Here is an 18,307-nt window from a genome sequence, read left to right as displayed (position 1 = left end):
GTTTGAAAATTGTTATACCCCATGGTTTTGCCCCTGATCTTCCCTTTAGCGTCACTGTAAAACATTAAAGGAATTTATTTGATTTTCTGTACAAACCCTCACATTTGTTTGGTTGCCATGGAAACATTAAAATATTTAAGCCTACTTACAGCTATCTGTGTTTTCCCCCCAATTCTCTCGCACGTGTAGTTGTTAGATCTTTTTTTAATCTCTTCTTATTCTATTCCACCTGGCCACACTAAGCGTTCATCTGCTTTCCTTTGATGCAGTTTAATTATAAAGAAAAAAATTCTATAAATAAAATTAGGCTGCACCTAAGTTGACCACGAATAATGAAAATGCAGGAAAAGTAGGGTTTTTTTGCTCGAAACATCTCGTCTGACAGTCTGCAGGTGACAATTTGTTCAATAATTAAGACGTTGCCACACTAATTAATACCCTTCATGAAGTTCCATCACTAAGTTCAAACCCTATCTGTCACAATATATCCCGACGTAATCATGTATTTCAATTACAAGGATGGGTATATATCATACGCAGGGCAGACTGTCATTTAATTAGTCTGCACACGTTACATCACAACAGTCCTTTTAGGAAAAAAAACTTAGTTCTTTTAACTGGAACTCTGCTTGTTTTTGAAGGCATTGGGTCCTGCCGTGGTCCAGAGCGTGGTCACGTCTGGTTCCACATGCCATGGAATTGTCTCGCCGGCTCCTTTTATCTCTCGCTATTTCGGCTGCGGCTGTTTCCTGATGCCTCTCGGTTGGCTCTGTGGGGTTCTGCATATTACGGCTACGCGAAGCAGCAGGCGCCCACAAACTGATCAAACAAATTGATCTTTTTCAACGTAGAGCTTTGATCTGTGAATCTGCGACCATATAATTAGAGCTATTTGCCAGGCCTTTTCTATCGACATATCCGTCCTATAGTGATAGAATCATGCTGCATGAGGATTGGAATTCCAGGTACAGCTGAACGGACTCGGTGATACATACTGTCAGTTGTTTTAATCAGGGTTTGGATGCACTGGAACATATTTAATGTCTATTTTATATAGAATGTTGTTGGCATAACAAAGCTAAAGCTGAGCTATCAGTTAATCGGTAGCAGTAAGTTGCCATGCCATACCCCAGTTACGTATTGTGGCTTAGGCCGACATGTTTAGGGGGGGGGCCGCAGTGCGCACAGGGAAAGTGTGAGAGAGAGCATGAGTAAGTGTGAGCGAATGAGTGTGTGAGAGTATAAGATACTTAGAGAGAGTGTGAGAGTGTGTGAGAGTGCGACTGAGTTTATGAGTGAGTGAAAGAGTGTGTGAGTAGGAGAGACTGAGAGAGAGAGAGCATAAGAGTGAGTGAGAGAGTGTGTGAGAGTATGAGAGAATGAGCGTGAGTAAGAGTAACAGTGTGGGTGTTTTTATAGTCAGAGCTGCAGTGGAGGTCTTTGCAGCAAAAGGCCCATTGTATAGGCATCTCCCATCATCAGTTTACATCTGACATCATAATATTTCATCTTTTGACACAATGTTCAAAGTGAAAAAGTCTCTCCTTTCAGAGACTAATACAGTGAGGGGATTAAACATGCATGGGATCGGCATATGGCTCTTGAATCTAAGACGAGACCAACGACTGTTTAAGGTCCAAGTCCTTCCAGTAGGAAGAAAGGACAGACTGAAAGGGTCTAATCAGCCCTCCGATGTTTTTATACATTGTCTATAGTAGAACGTTAGGATTTTGATGTTTGGAACACAAACTGTATCACAAACGCTCCACATTGTAGCAGGCTAATTTTCTTTGCGAAAACACAATACTAAAGCAATCCACATCCGCACATGTCTACCATTTCAGACAACTCAATAGAGATAGTTGGACGTCCAATAATTCACTCCTTTTATATTTGGAGGTAATGACAGTTAGTCATTTCGTAGCTGAGGAAATTCAATTATTTGGTAAAAAACTGATTTCCAAAATTACAAGCTATTCAAAAATACAGCTATATTTCTGCAACCACTAAGTGTCGTTGAGCAGAGAAATTGCAGCTAATCAAATATTTTACTGTAATAGCACATCAGAATAAGGGCAAAAATGGCTATTTGCCTAATGAAGGTCAATTGTGACCCAATCAGTAGATCACTTTTTACAAGACAGCATTTGATTGACTGCAATGTCCCTGCAGCATGCAGCTTTTTTTTTACGTTTAAATACATAGCAGGACATTTCAACGATTCTAAACAGGAATCGCTGGAGCAATATCATTCAGGAACGACAGCCAGGACAAAGTGCCAGATGTTTTCATCATTTTGGAGTTTTGAGCATTTACCGGTATATATATATATATATATATATATATACATACAATATGGACAAAAGTATTGGGACACCTGACCATCATACCAGCTTTGTATTCTTAATACACAGACATTAATATGTAGTTGGTCCCCCCCTTTGCAGCTATAACAGCTTCCACTCTTCTGGCGCGGCTTTCCACAAGATTTGGGGGAGTTTCTGTGGGAATCGTTTCTCATTCATCCAGTAGGGCATCTGTGAGGTCCACGGACAGAAAACTGGGGCTTTAAAGGGACAATCCCAATTTGGAACGTGAGTGCTTACATCACAGATTCAATCAGGATTGTTCTTAAAAGGCAGGAATGGCCAATAATGGCCACTTCTGCGAATGCACAGTATGAATAAACAACATGCTGTGAATTTGACAGTGGCTACCTGCTACGTCAGCTCAGACAGATAGCAGTGAGTAAGGCAACCGGGCTTCAGTTGGTTTCAACTTGGCTCGCAGAAAGGAAAACAACACTAACCAATAATCGACGGGCAAGTTACTCCCCAAAAAACGGTTTCTGGCTTAGCCTGTCCGTGGTTATGCCGTACAAGGCAACCTACAGTTCAAAACTCGATATTATATTCAAAACTAAAATTTATTATCGCTTAATATTCTCTAAGAAGATTTATCGACATGTCTATAACAACTTGGAAAAGAACCAAAATATGTTTTAGGAATGTGGCATGACAATTACATTTGATTATCTAGCTTCAAATTTTATGTTAGGGGATGTATGTTTAAGTTATACGTTAGTTACTAAGGAATAAATTGTGTTGTATAAGGACTTTTTTTTAAATACAGGGACACTGTTTTATTTTTTTATAAAAAAATCTCTTTCAGTGCCATTATTCCTTAATATATTTTATTTTATATTTTCAGATATATATATATATTGTTGTTTAACAATTGGAAGGCAACACAGTCTTCCTTAAAAGTTTTCAATCTCTTCTTGTCATTTATCCGAAGAGCACTCTATCCTTGGAGAACAAAAAATACACGACTTTGTGCTGCCTTCGGAAATAACCATGAATCAAAATGCCGTAAGCGATTAAAGGACACATTTCTTGTGGCAATGCAGTATCTTGGTTTTCGAAGAGTAACCATTTGCAGAAGTGTAGTTTCATAGTATTTGTAATATTTGTAATATTTGTAACACAAATATATTCAATCATTTGAAGGGATTTTAGTTTTTTTGTTCATTAAAAACTTATTGAAAGCCCTTTTCCTGCCTAAATACGTTTTGCGGCCACATTAACTATCCTTAGTAATATCTGCTTTCAATTCAACGTAATCTGTTCTTTGTCGTGTTATAATGGCTTTAAATGATTTTTTCTTCTAGCTTGTGTCTATTTTTAAATAGAGATATTGCATCCCTTTGTTAACCATGAACTTGCTTAAAAATTAAAGTTGCGGGCCCTTGCATGCCCTCGCAAACATCAGTGAATCTGTTTTTTGTGAATATTAGCAGGACATGCGACTGGTGTTAAGTTTGAAGGTTAGGATCTACTCAATTGACCACGCAACATTTAAGTGAATAGACCCAAATGACATAAAAAATCTAGTATAAGCTTTTTCTGTGTAAACCTAACTGAACCCTAAATAAGCCTAATTTGGTACACAATAATCATTAATCTGAGCTACCAGCATCTTAAATTCAAACTCTACAGGTCTGGCTGGTGTGAGTCTATGACAGATAAAATACAAAGCCTTTCTTGGCTCATGGACAAATCCCCTGCTTCGTCAAGGGTTTTAACACTTTTGTTAAGCTTGTGTCCTTTAATGTCCACCAAACTATTAATTTTCCCAGTTTTGGCCATTACGTGTCCAGCATGGCGTCACTATGCTACTAACCCTTTAGGAACGTACTTACGATTTGAGTGTCCTTTTTATTAGCATGTGGAGGCCACTACACATTAACTATTGTCTCCTTTACACATATTCCATGTTCCCCAACTAATTTATCTTGCCAAATAATTACCGGGGTATCTTATAAAGTTACAAACACCCTCCGATACTCTCTAATGTTGCATTGCGGATGTAGGCTATTCTTTCAATCAATTGTGTCTCTTTTACTAGGATGTTGGCTCAGGTTCCTGGTGGCCAAATTATTTTTATAAACCTACGAAACAAATCCAAACGCTAACCTCTGTGTCCTGCCAGAATGTCAAGTGCATCACTTTAGATCTCATTTTCTATAATAAACTTACTGATGGCTGACTTTCAATAAATCCGGCGTGTCATTTGCTTCCATAGTTCACAAACTCCGTGTTTTTGGAACCAAGTCAACAAACCTGGCGAAACAGAGCCGCATAAATAGGCCAGACTGAAATTCAATTGCCTCACGTGGTTCTGCAGATATTAGGTCAGTTCTACTAAATAAACACTTTTCGTGGACTAATTTACAGAGTAAGATAGTCAACACAATTTGCGCTATGGCATGAAACAAGGGAGAACTAATTGAATTCCATGAGAGGCTCTCTTGCAGACCAGTTGCTTGGGGGGGAATTCTACTCAATATCGAACGAGTATTTTTAAAAATCACAATCTAGTTCATGGAAATGTGTTTATCTTAAGGATATGAAGAATAAAATAGTTACCCCTGTTATTTCCCGTAATAAAGGATTCACTGGAAAAAATAGGAATGATGCAAAATTATACATAATTTAAGGTTTATTTCTGGGACATAGAAGGAAATTCAACATTTTATATATATATATATATATATATATATATATACAAATATATATATATATATATATATATATATATACAAATATATATATATATATATATATATATACAAATTATATATATATATATATATATATATATAATTTGTATTTCCCTAGGATTGTAGTTCTGAAAACTCCCATTATAAAGAAATTTTCTAAATGCAATATATATATATAAGCAGATAAGCAATAAAAATACTCAAATCACAGCACAGATACTTTTCTTATATATCAATAATATATAATTATGCATCTCATTTTTTCACATTGACACTTAAAAATTGTATAACTATCCAATTTTCATTTGCATCAAAAGAAAGAGCAAAAAGTTCTATATTTTTTCCCCCTAATTTGGTCGAGAAAGAAACACTTTATGGGTTAATTTGGAGCATTGCAGCACAGTAAATGTTCCATTGTTTAAGATATCTGCTATCCTTATTTGAGGATAACTGAGCCTTGTAGCAGAGTAGATATTACATTGTTTAAGATATCTGCTCTCCTTCTTCCTGGCCGTCTTAATTTATATTCCCAACACCTTTTCAGTGAGCGCAGTTTTGGTTTACAATTGTTAAAGTTTGAATCCAATTAATCATACGGCCATCCACCACAATATATTAACAAACTTTCATATGGCGACTGATCCTTTTATCTTCCTTTTGATATAACTCATACATTCCAGACGATAAGAGCCAAGGTTGCTGATTAAGGAAATATATAACTGCCTACCAATGAGCAGGGGAAAAAAGCTGCCCTTGTCACATCTAAATCAAGCGTTTATAAAACTGTTAGATGGCATTCATAAAATAAAGGGCACGTTGCTGACTCTGAATTTTTTCTTTGTTTATTTATTTATTTTTTTGTTGTTCTTAAGTCACTTTGGATCAGAAATGTTCATACTTGAGGTCTTCTGAGACCTGTCTATAAATCGTTTTTATAACGTGTTTATGACCCAGTGAGTTTTCTATTTTTTTTTTGTCTTTTCATTTTATTAGTCTAACTTATTGGTAACCACAAAGAAAGAGCAAATTCCCAAAATACAAGTGGACTTCTGCCCTGGGAAGAGGCACTGAAAAAAGCTAAGTGGATAAATTTAATGATCTTAACCCAGGAGGTTTATAGAACCATACCTACAGGGTCCTGACTCAGTGCTAAGCAATCCCAGACACAAATCATAAAATAAGATGGAAATATATATCCAGTACGGTTATAAAAATGACAAATATAAATAACCATACCACAACAATAATGATTTTATAGCTAACGTTGAACATGAAAGTACACTAACTAGTCCACGGCATTGGAAGTCTGGAGAAGCTGCCTTCTCGTCAGTCTCCAATTTTCTTTCTTTATCATTTCTTTATCATACTTCATAATCTTATTGTGTATCCTGTGCAAAAATTATGTGAATGCAGTTTTAAGGTTAATAAAATAAACTGCAATGGTCGGGTTGCGTTTTTTGTCAATTGAGCCCATAGTGCAGTGGCTCAGCAATCACGGCCACAGGGCTCGCAACTAGTTGCCTCCTTTAAAGCTGCTCTCCCCGCACGCCAAGTTCCCACATCTTACTACCTCTTGTGTTCACACACTGTGTGAGCTGCCTCGCTTTTCGTGTGGGGTCAGGTGACCCTACTGCATTCCTTCCTGTTCCTGTTCTCCTGCGGTAAAAGTGAGGCTGCATGCACGGTGTGCAAGGGCCAGAGAGAAAGGTGAGTGGGAGGTAAGGGAGGTAAGGGAGGGATTATGTATTAATGCATGTTAGAATGAAAATGTATTTATAAGTGTGTGTATGTGTTTAGATAAATGTATATGTGTAGGTGTATACGCGCATGAATGTGTATATGTACATGGATAGGCTTTTGTGTGTTTGGGGGCAAAGATGGCACATGCAGGCTGTTGGGGGGCATTGACAAGTTTGGTGGCAAAGATGGAACAATCAAGCTGTTTGGGGCACTGACAAGCTGATTGGTGGCAAAGATTGCATGAGAAGCTGTTTGGGGCATTGACACGCTGTTTGCAGAGAAAGATAGCACAGACAGGCTGTTTGAGGCCACAGACAAGCTGTTTGGGGAAAAGGTTTGCACAGGCAGGCTGTCTTGGGGCACTGACAAGCTGTTTTGGGGGAAAAGATGGTACAGCAGGCTGTTTGAGGGCATTGACAAGCAGTTTTGTGACAAAGATTGAATAAACACATTGTTTGGGGCACTGACAAGCTGTGTGGTGGCAAAGGTAAGCTTTTTAGAGGGAAAAGGATCACACAGGTAAGCTGGTTGGGGCACAGATAAGTGGTTTGGGGCAAAAATGTCATATACAAGCTGTTTGGGGACACTGACAAGCTGTATGGGGACAAAGATGAAACAGACACGCTGTTTGGGGCAAATATGGCGCAGACAAGCTGTTTAAGGAAAAGATGGCACAGACAGGCTGTTTAGGGGAGCTGACAAAATGTTTGGGGATAAGATCACACAGACATGCTGATTGGGGGCACTGACAAGCTGTTTGGAGGCAAAGATGTATATGGAGGGGTTTTAACAGGGATACTTTGCTTATCTTAATATGTTGACACCAGTCCATGGGTTCATGTAGTATGTACCACTATAAAATGGAAAATGTGACGTATTTAAGATTAATACACATTTCTAGATGTGGAGTAATTCAGCTAGATAAGTGAGCTCCTTCAAATCACTTCCTGGCAGCAGCTCGTCTGTGTTAGCACTCTAAATGTTTTAATTTAACCAAACAGATGTTTTCTTTTTTAATTTATATCAATACATTATTAATTTTGTAACATTTTAAAATAGAAAATCTGAGTGGCAAATTGAATAAATTGGTGTTGGAAAAGGCACAGCATTTTCTTTCCTTTTTATTATCTATTGTACAGTCTCCATGGAAACATGCCAGAAGAAATTATTGTCGGACTTTGCTATTTATATGATTCATTTAATAAGAGTAAACATTCACTTAGTGTTTGTATAGATGAAGCCTCTGTCAATGGAACCTAATTGCGGCAAAACACTATTTCTGGTCAATTATAAGAGAATATTTAGATTTTGCTGCTGGTAATAATTATTGGTGATATATAACTTAGGACATTTTTTTTAACATTTTCTTTGAAAATATGAAATTGAGTTCTGTTATTTCTACTTAATTATTTATAAAACGTCCTTTTCACCGAAGAGATTTTGTCATTCTGTGTAGAGCAGAACATAAACAGGCATCCCTACATTTTACTGTAAATATTTTGTGATAAAGTCAGCTGATGGAACCATAGATTTTTTCCAGTTTGGTAAAAACTGAGATTAATTTGCTAAAGCAGGAGAGTTGTACTTTCAGCCCAGCGGACTTCAGTAAATATTATAAAAAGGCCAACCACAGTGAGAGTCTCTGGCATGAAGGACGCGTTTCATGAGGTTCCATGAAAGGCGGCTCGTATTTAAGAAGACATTCATTGGTACCATGGCCTCTGGCCTATGGCTCACCTAGAGCAGCCACCCCCGCCACAGCTGCCGTGCCCTCTGCGGGGTGTCAGAATATGACATCATAGGTGTGAAGCGCCTTTTAAAGTAATGTGTGCAGCCCCCATTGTGCACGCCGGGATGCTTGATCACCCAACAGGTGATCTGACCCAAAGTGGTTGTGAGCTAGAGCTACCATTGACTAACCAATATGTACCTCTCTGATTGTTGCAAATATTATCGATTGGAGTTCGTGTTATACAACTAACCCTAACATTATCTATTTCACAGAATCCTGACATTGTACTCGTACACTACTTGAATGTTCCTGCCATAGAGGATTGCGGGAAGCCTTGCGGTCCCATTCTATGCTCTATAAACACAGACAAGAAGGAGTGGGCGAAATGGACAAAGGATGAGCTGATAGGCCAGCTTAGACCTATGTGTAAGTCATGTTTTTTTATCTTTTCCTGTACTTTCTGCTTGGAATTCCTTGGCTGACAAAATCCATTAGAATGTTCGCCAACAGGCAAAAAAAAACAAGATTAGCAGCAGGCCTAACGTGCCAATTTATGCCCCAAATCTCATTCCCCAGTTGCACAAACGGCACGTACTGTACGAGGTTCAAGTCCAAGGAGTATAGCCTTTGCTGACTTTATTACCAAGGTTTACCAATTGCTTGTGACATTCTAGAAAATACTGTTACGTCTGACCTGCCTGCACTTAAAGGGATACTTCAGCCACCATATGCTCTTTAATGCACATGATAGCTGAGAGGTCTCTGCAGAATTCCCCCCCCCCATATATATATTTGTCCCTTTCCCCAATGTTTCAGCTATTTTCTGCGCAGGAGATATGTTCAGCTGATCCCTGAACGTTATATACTTAACGTCAGTCAGCCCCAATGCTGGTGGGGTGATCAATGCAGACAGGGGTCTATTGAGAATGTACAATAAGCAGCCAATCAGTGGCAAGAATAATGAGACCTCCGAGGATGAGTGTAGCTGCAGAGCTGCAGCTTCTACCTCACGTGCTTTCATTTATTTATTTCATTTTTGAAGAATGTCCATTGAATTACTCAAAGCGAGTGAGGGTTACTCACAGATTACTTTAATATGCGTTCTTCTTTAGTAGGGCGGTCAGGGACAGTAAACTAAACTGTCCCTTTGAAACAAATAAAACAGGATTTATGGCATAGCTCCTTCTGAGCTTTTTTTTTCAGACATATGAATGTCAGGAAGGAGGGCACAGAAATAAGATGTCTCAAAAGTCAAACGTCTCAGACCTTGGCAGTCATCAGTGAATAAGTTAATCATTCTAAGTACACTAAAAAAACAACAGAATATAGTTACAGGTTTATACATGATTATGTCCACACACAGCTTTAATTGGCATGAAATAAAAGAAACCTCCCACTTGTAGTTTAAAAAATAGAACAAATTCACAATTTTTTCCTATCAAAGCACCGAATTTTCCTATTCTCATGAAAACTCACAAGAACCAAGAAGCTAATCCCTATATTTTTATATATTTAATGTTTAAAAGATATTTGATATGTTTAATATCTTTTAATGCTTCCCTTCGCCTTTTGTACTGTGATAAATTCACATTATTTGTAATTTTTTTCTGTTTTTCTGCTAATGATCTGTCTCCAATGGCTGAAATCAAACATCTGGTCATAAATGTTTTTTGTACACGATTTTCTGAGAAATGTCACAAAAGTAAGACCACCTTCCCTTGGTATTACTGCTAATGAATGAAATAATAGCTAGGTTTTTAGGGGGTTCAGTGGGCAGAGAGGTGCATATAACGTAATTCCAACGTGTTGACCGCACCGATATTCACTCTTGTTCTACTTTTGAGCTGTTTTTGGAAGCCGTTTTCTAAGCATAATCTACTTTGTATCATTTTCAGTACAACAAATTCAGACATTGTTACATTACAATCAACAGCTTGGGCGCAATCAATGCTTCTCCTAAATGAAAGATAATTTGCGTCTCTGTTATATTTTTCTTTATTTCAAACAGCTGATTTCAGATTATTCTGGAAGTGGCCAAGTAATGACATCATATGTCTATGTCATAGTATTTATTTTAAATATGAGCTCTGTATAGCAATTAGCAGGGGCGATAAAGATCCATAGATTGCTAGTTGACGGTACGGTCTTGTCTGCCAAAATATAATTTGTCTGCAATTAGTTTTATTAATTTATCATGCTCCAGTATGTTTGGCAGCCATGTTTATGTTAGGAGAAAAAAAAGTATAATGTTTACCTTAAACAACTAAATTCTATTATACAGAATGCCAGATATATAAGTATAAAATACTCAGATCGACAAAAAAAAAAAGCATCATGTTATTAGGATCAGATACGTGCCATATCTTTAGGGGCCCTGAAAAAAAGAATGTTTTTAAAATATTGCATATTTGTAGTTTTTTTTCTATACCCAGGGAGGAAAATGTAAAAAAAAAAAAAAAGAATCACTCTTGGCATTCACATGGCGTACACAGTTTAGCATATTCTGGGAAAACAGAGTTACTATGATATCCAAAAAGGCATTCGAGATGTTCCCAGACTCTATCATACAACACATTTGGCAGAAGGTATATTGGCCTCGTCTTACTTTACATAAACCATGTTCTTCCAAAACATTCACAGCTGACTTACTGATTTTTCCTAATTTCCCTGCTCCGTAACAGATGTGTTTGTCATTTCAACATAATAGTTTTGCTTACCTGCCACCAGGTCTTTCCACGATAGGGAGGTCCTTGACTGCTTAAACCAAGACCACAGGGCCTAATATGGCACAAAACAACCCCCATCCCACCCAAAAATTACACAACACAACAATTGTGGGTAAGGGCGTTGCCACAGCTTTATTAACGTCATGAACCAGCACATCATAACCATACATAAACATAACCATCCTGCCAGCTGTCGTGTTACCGACAGGCAGATAACCCAACACTTTACCAAGAGCTCTCGTTCTGGGTACCGTCAGCCTCCACAGAACTCGTCTCCCCAAGCCTTCTCCATCCACTGGATATTCCACATAAAAGGTGCTGGCCGAGACTTCCCGCTGTGACTAAAAGAGAATAAAAGAAACCAACACCGGCACAGGAAAAAATACAGAACACATAGATAGAAGGGGAGGGCGGGAGGGAAGCTCGTACAGAGTGTCAGGAATGACTGAAACCCTGCTCCGGTAAGCCCACCCTTATACACCAAAGAACATTATAGCAACAATGTTGCTACCCACACCTGTGACCGGACCATGAACTACTGACCCCGGTCAAAGGGCCAGCAGTCATGTTCCCCCTTCCTAACCGTCCAGGGGGGCCCCTGTCACTCAAACACGAGTGCTAATTGTTGGATGAGAATGTGACACTTTAAAGTAGGAAATTCCGTGAACTGAACGTGGTCATTGGTTCTAAAGAATCGTCAACTGAGTAAAAATACTTAAAACCCAGCAGATCAGCAGATTTTGGCCTTTTCTGCACCACTCGTGTGCCACTCAAAAGTACAAATATTGCAGCTGCGTTATTTTTTGTAAATACGTATATAATGCCTGCAGCTGTACTCATTATTGTAAAGATTTCCATCTAGGTTAGATTTGATAATTACAGGGGCGACAATAGACACACATGCGAGCCCCACAGAGCTTACAATCTGAGTATTAAAGGCCCTCCGTTATGTAGCTATTAGCATAAAGCTGCCATGACACTTGTTTTGTACGTTGGGTACCGAGATCACAGAGAGCGTCATTTTATTTCTGATACCCATAGGAGATGTTTTCTAACAGCCAAGCAATTGATTTCCGTCTTTAAAACGGCTCAAAACAAACTGTTAACATTTCGACGACTGTGAATTATTTAATATGATCACAGCACGTGTGCGTGTGAAGTAATTGCTCTCACCTCTGATGTATGTTTAACTTTTTGTGTGCCAGACAACAGAGCAACACATTACACCAGTATACAACAATACTGCACAGCCTCCATACACTGCATTACTGCACAGCCTCCATACGCTGCATTACTGCACAGCCTCCACAAACTGCATTACTGCACAGCCTCCACAAACTGCATTACTGCACAGCCTCCATACACTGCCTTACTGCACAGCCTCCATACGCTGCATTACTGCACAGCCTCCACAAACTGCATTACTGCACAGCCTCCATACACTGCATTACTGCACAGCCTCCACAAACTGCATTACTGCACAGCCTCCATACACTGCCTTACTGCACAGCCTCCATACGCTGCATTACTGCACAGCCTCCATACACTGCCTTACTGCACAGCCTCCATACGCTGCATTACTGCACAGCCTCCATACACTGCATTACTGCACAGCCTCCACAAACTGCATTACTGCACAGCCTCCATACACTGCATTACTGCACAGCCTCCATACACTGCATTACTGCACAGCCTCCACAAACTGCATTACTGCACAGCCTCCATACACTGCATTACTGCACAGCCTCCACAAACTGCATTACTGCACAGCCTCCATACACTGCCTTACTGCACAGCCTCCATATGCTGCATTACTGCACAGCCTCCACAAACTGCGGTACTGCACAGCCTCCATACACTGCGGTACTGCACAGCCTCCATACGCTGCATTACTGCACAGCCTCCATACGCTGCATTACTGCACAGCCTCCATACACTGCATTACTGCACAGCCTCCATACGCTGCATTACTGCACAGCCTCCATACACTGCATTACTGCACAGCCTCCATACACTGCATTACTGCACAGCCTCCATACGCTGCATTACTGCACAGCCTCCATACGCTGCATTACTGCACAGCCTCCATACACTACATTACTGCACAGCCTCCGGCACCCTGTAGTGAATTTGGCGACCTTGGAGGGTCAGGCCCAGGGCAGCACCAAAGTTAAATAGACCACTGAAAATAGCATATTTGCAAACTCCCTCTCCAGCGCATAATCACCAGTAGGCCGTATATATATATATATATATAAAGAGAAATTCTGAGACATAAAGAGTTAAATGCAGAGCAATCGATGGGAATGTTCCATTTGTTGCCAAGGCAATTGCTTGACATTTAGAACATTCTACCGGAATTACTGTGAAATACGGCTTAAATATGTTCATTGTTAGCGCTTACGGGAAGAGGGCCCTGCCATGTTCGTACCCAAAGGTCCCCTAGAGTACCGATCCTCGCTGATCTTCAATACAGCACCTGTTTGTTATACGAAATGACTGTCACTTTAAGCGGACCGGCGGCAGGTAGATCTGTGTCTCGGAATTAATATGGAATTTGCTCTTCTGCCATTCCATTCATTCTCTTGGGGAAGCGCTGTACTCTATAGCTGCCGTAGATCACAGAGGCCATTGGGGATAATAAATTGGATATCATTTTATTGGCTTGCCAATAAAACGACCAGAACAGTGTATGAAATCTCATTCCCTGTCTTTGAAGCTTGATATATTTATTATCTGTCCTTACTTACATGTATGTGTAGAAGAAAGAAAAAATGATTCTACCGTATTGTGCCGAATTATGTTTTGGCTACACAAGCAATGAACAATATCAGCCCAGTCGACTAGTACGTACACTGTCTAAATATTTTATGGCACTAGAATTTTGAGCATGTCGTTTTCAGAAACGTATATGTATCGGCAGCCATAGGCAAATCATTTATATTCATGAAATCCGGAAAACAATAAATGTGATATAAACAGTAGTGACCCCCAGAAATGCTGTCTGCTGACCTCACAGGGTAGCGTCTTACTGTCTGCATGTTTTTTCTGCCGGTAAAGCAACGATGTATTTATAACGGCGCTACTGTAGGACTTGATTTTACCACCTAGAAGAGATGTACCTACACAATTTGCCCTGGGTGAAGATGCAGCCTGGTTCTTCGTCTTAAAGGGGAACTCCTGCTGTTTGGGACATGTTTATATTGTCAGTAGGTGTTTGTTAATTGAAGCAAAAGATCAGGGAAAGCTACATAAAATTTTCCTTAGTTCCGGGTTTTTCCGGTATGGTTCACCTGCAGTAGATCCAGAGTTCATTTCTTAGCCAGACTTCGGACACTAAGGGCCGATTCTAGTCTGAGCTGATGTCAGATGAGGTGTGTGTTAAGCAAAAGTATTGTCACAAATACAGACACATTTTGCTACTGTTGGGTGCTTTGCATAAGGAGGCGTGACGCTATCTGCGGCGTCATTCCGGGATTATGTCACACATTGTATCGGCTTTCCGTGTTTCAATCTTCACGAGGTTTCTAAGCCGTGAAAACTAGCTTCTCAAATAGCAAAGGTCCATGAGTAGTTCAGTAGCAAACCTGAGAACTCTCTGGGTTTAACCTGGAGTCTCCAGGGGAAGTACTGCTTTCCCGGGACATTCTCCTCTGTCTCCATGGAAGGGGAGTGCAGTTTTACCACGTCCAATCCCCATCCATTCCCCTTCCCACCTCAATCCTATGCAATGCTTTTTTGTTGTGACTAACCCCACCCTTCATAGAGTTAACCCCTTGTGCACCTAGCCCCACCCTCGTTGGTTACGCTGCCGCCTGGGAAGCCACACGTTTGGAATAGGGGAAGCTCTGGGTAACCTATCCCTGTAACTTCCCAGGTATGGGTATTACTCAAGGTAACATATACTCTATAGATCAGGTGTACGGTTTAAGCCATCAACAGCAGACTGTCTGTACTGAGATGAGTCTAACACACCTGCTTTAAGCACTAGACATCTAATGGAGTTCTCCACCTTGCAACCCATGTTTACCATACGTTGAGAACTTCAATGGGCCACCAGATGACAACCAGAAACCACAACCAGTGAAAACAGAGTAAGACTAGCCAAAGGGACAGGCTAGGGACATACCTGGGAACTTGTGGGCTTGGGCTACCTGGAGCCCACCCTTGCAAAACGCGGCCAGTACTGCCCACTGACATCAATGGGTGGCCCCATTAATATTGGTGGGTGGTCCCTGCTGATGTCAACATTGTGGGAAATACCCCATTTTAAGGGAAAAATGGGCGGGAGAGGGTAGAGTCAGGACCTCGCTCCCGTGACCCAGAGGATTCGGGTGTTCACCCAGAGAACAGGAGAGTCTGCGCTTCTCATGGAGTTCTCCAGGCCAAACCTGGAGAGTTCCCAGGCATGGGTAGGGACAACAGAACCAGTTGCAATGAAATAGCTTACATGTTGGACAGCCCAAAGTCGACCAGACAGCAAAGCATCTCAGCCGGAGCTGTTCTGGAATACAGGAGATACACAGGAATAATACAGAAGTCTACAAGATAGAGTGGCTTGTTAAACTCTGTATTACAACCTTGCATTTCTGGATATACAAATTCTACAAGGAGTAAAGAAAAAGGCATCATTGTGTTGTCTGGATCATGTGAGACTGCTGTGACTATGTTAGGGAAACGATCCTCTGAACCAAATTCATGTATTAATTAACAAAAGACACTGTAAGGTTAAAGAATTATTTGAATCAAGTCACAAAACTTCCCTTTTTTATCCCTGGTATACAATATTTGATATTGAGATTTTTTATGAAATCAATACGTCTCAAAGAGTATTAATAATGAAGCCATACTGTGAATTACTATAAGTGAGTTCTTTGCATGCATTACGCGGGAAACAATCACTCTCTCACAGCCACTAATATCAGCAAACACGGCTCCACAAATGGCTGCTGTTTTTTTCTTTAAGCCTGATGAATGGACCTGCTAATTTTCATTACGCCACGCACATATTCAACAGGTAAAGAAAAATAGAAATCTTAATTGATTATGTCTTACGTCTCCAGGATTGCAGAGATGTTGTTAGAGTGTATCCATATCAATCCTCATATTTTAAAAACACACACAACAGAAGAATCATATTCTATTAAATCACAACAAGCACATTTTATTTTGCGATATTGTGTATTTATGGTTTGCTACCGCCACCTGCTGGTGAACTAGGAAAACAGCAAGACAGAAACTTCTTGAAATGCAAGTTTTTGGGTTTTTTATCCTAGAATACCTTTTTTATTATTAGAAACATAGAATTTGACAGCAGATTATTCGATCCATCTAGTGTGCCTGTTTTACAGTTGTAAGGACATTATTCAGTTTTAAGTCTCATCTTAGATTCAGGATCTATGGACATATGCCTATCCCATACATGTTTATAACCCACACTGTAGTAACCTCTACCAACTCCACTGGGAGACTCTTCCATGTACCACCTTCTCAGTAAAGGTAAAACTTCCTTACATTACATCTAAGGATCTTGCCCTCTAGTTTTAGATTATGACCTCTCGTTCTAACATTTCTCCTCCTTTGAGCATTGTCAACAATTCTAATTTAGCAGAGGTTGATGAAATTTCAATAATTCTTCTTCCTGTGAAAATATTCCAAGATTGCATCTACATTTTTTTTTTAAATCCTGTTTTCTACTCTCATAAAGAGCTGGTTGCTTTGATGAGCCCTGATGCAAGGTACTCATAATTAGACAATGTTCCTCCTCTTGTAAATTGCAAGAGCAACAATAATTGTACATGGATAGTTTATTAAAAACACAGCCATTGGAAATGTATGAATCAAAGACTGAATTTATACATTTCATGTGTTGATGGATGGATCTAACACAGAACAGGATCTGGGTATACAGCCAATGCTTAGACACCAGCTGTCAACCTTCATCCCAGACTGTAGACCCAACTGATGTTCTAATGATGTAACAGAGGGAGAAGAAAATTCTACTTATTTACAAACATACATATATACATACATACATACATACATACATGCTCAGATAAATAAGAATAGATAACAGATCATTTTATACTAAGACTACACCCAGTCTGGCCATCTGGGCAAATACCCGGTGGTCTTGTGGCAGATGGCCCATGCCATTTACCTTTCCTGCCACTCGTGGGGTAAATACAGAGCTTTAATTAGCAGCCACCAGCTGGAAACACATGAAACACAAAAATATATATTTTTTTTTATTTCATCAATTTACATTCAGATGAGAAAAAAAAGTATAGGAAAGTACTGACATCTTAATTATCATTATATTTATATTATGATCATATACAATCCATAACATTGAATGTTTCCTTCATCACTAAGGATAGGATTAATACATTTTGGTAAAATTTAGTTAAGTGGCTAAAAAGTAATAAAGTGATTTCAGAAGAAAGAAAAACATTTTTTTTTTGGATACGCTCAGCTAATTGCACACTATTGTCTTTTTTAAAACAAATTGAACCCTTCTTTATTTTTATTGTAATTATCATCACTGAGCTGATCCAGCAGTCGAATGCAACTTGACCTATTTCAAGGAACACAGCCTCCGACTGCCTAATTGACTGGTCCCCCAATCAGCAGACATTACAAATTATAACGTATTTGTTTTTATCATTGTACCATAATAATAGCCTAACATTAAACTGTCTTTGTTGCTCCCTTTTACAATTCAGTTCATTATACAAAGCAGTCATTAAGTACAAGGTTCTATAATACAATCTTTTATGCAAGAATAAATAGTCAGCGTTCTCATAAAGAGCCGGTTGCTTTGATGAGCCCTGCTAAGACTTACTCGGGGTAGATGCGAGGTAGTAATGACATATGCTTTGGGGTAGGTCATACATGAATGGCAATTATAGCTCAAAAGATGAATAATAATGCAATTACTGGCATCCAACTGTAACCGTTCTGTATGTTGTAGATGCCACGGAAACACCAGGTAGGACACATCTGTAAAAGAAGCAACATGGGTCACAAGCTTTATACTTTAATTAG

At 39.4% G+C, this 18,307-nt stretch overlaps 1 protein-coding gene across 1 annotated transcript in view; it reads left to right on the top strand.

Annotated features, from left to right (window-relative positions):
- CAMTA1 (calmodulin binding transcription activator 1) overlaps positions 1-18,307 on the top strand; it is a 527,355-nt gene that overhangs the window by 399,808 nt on the left and 109,240 nt on the right. The window contains exon 5 of the mRNA XM_089502107.1: positions 8,807-8,960. Within this exon, the coding sequence (XP_089358233.1) occupies positions 8,807-8,960 (154 nt within the window). The remainder of the gene's footprint in view (positions 1-8,806; positions 8,961-18,307) is intronic.

This window comes from Sceloporus occidentalis, unplaced genomic scaffold, assembly GCF_023333645.1.
Source record: "Sceloporus occidentalis isolate IW3139 unplaced genomic scaffold, rSceOcc1.0.p SCAF_193, whole genome shotgun sequence".
In the NCBI taxonomy this organism is placed as follows: Eukaryota; Metazoa; Chordata; class Lepidosauria; order Squamata; family Phrynosomatidae; genus Sceloporus; species Sceloporus occidentalis.
The sequence above is the reverse complement of the archived record's forward strand: the minus strand, read 5'-3'. Positions and strand labels throughout refer to the sequence as shown.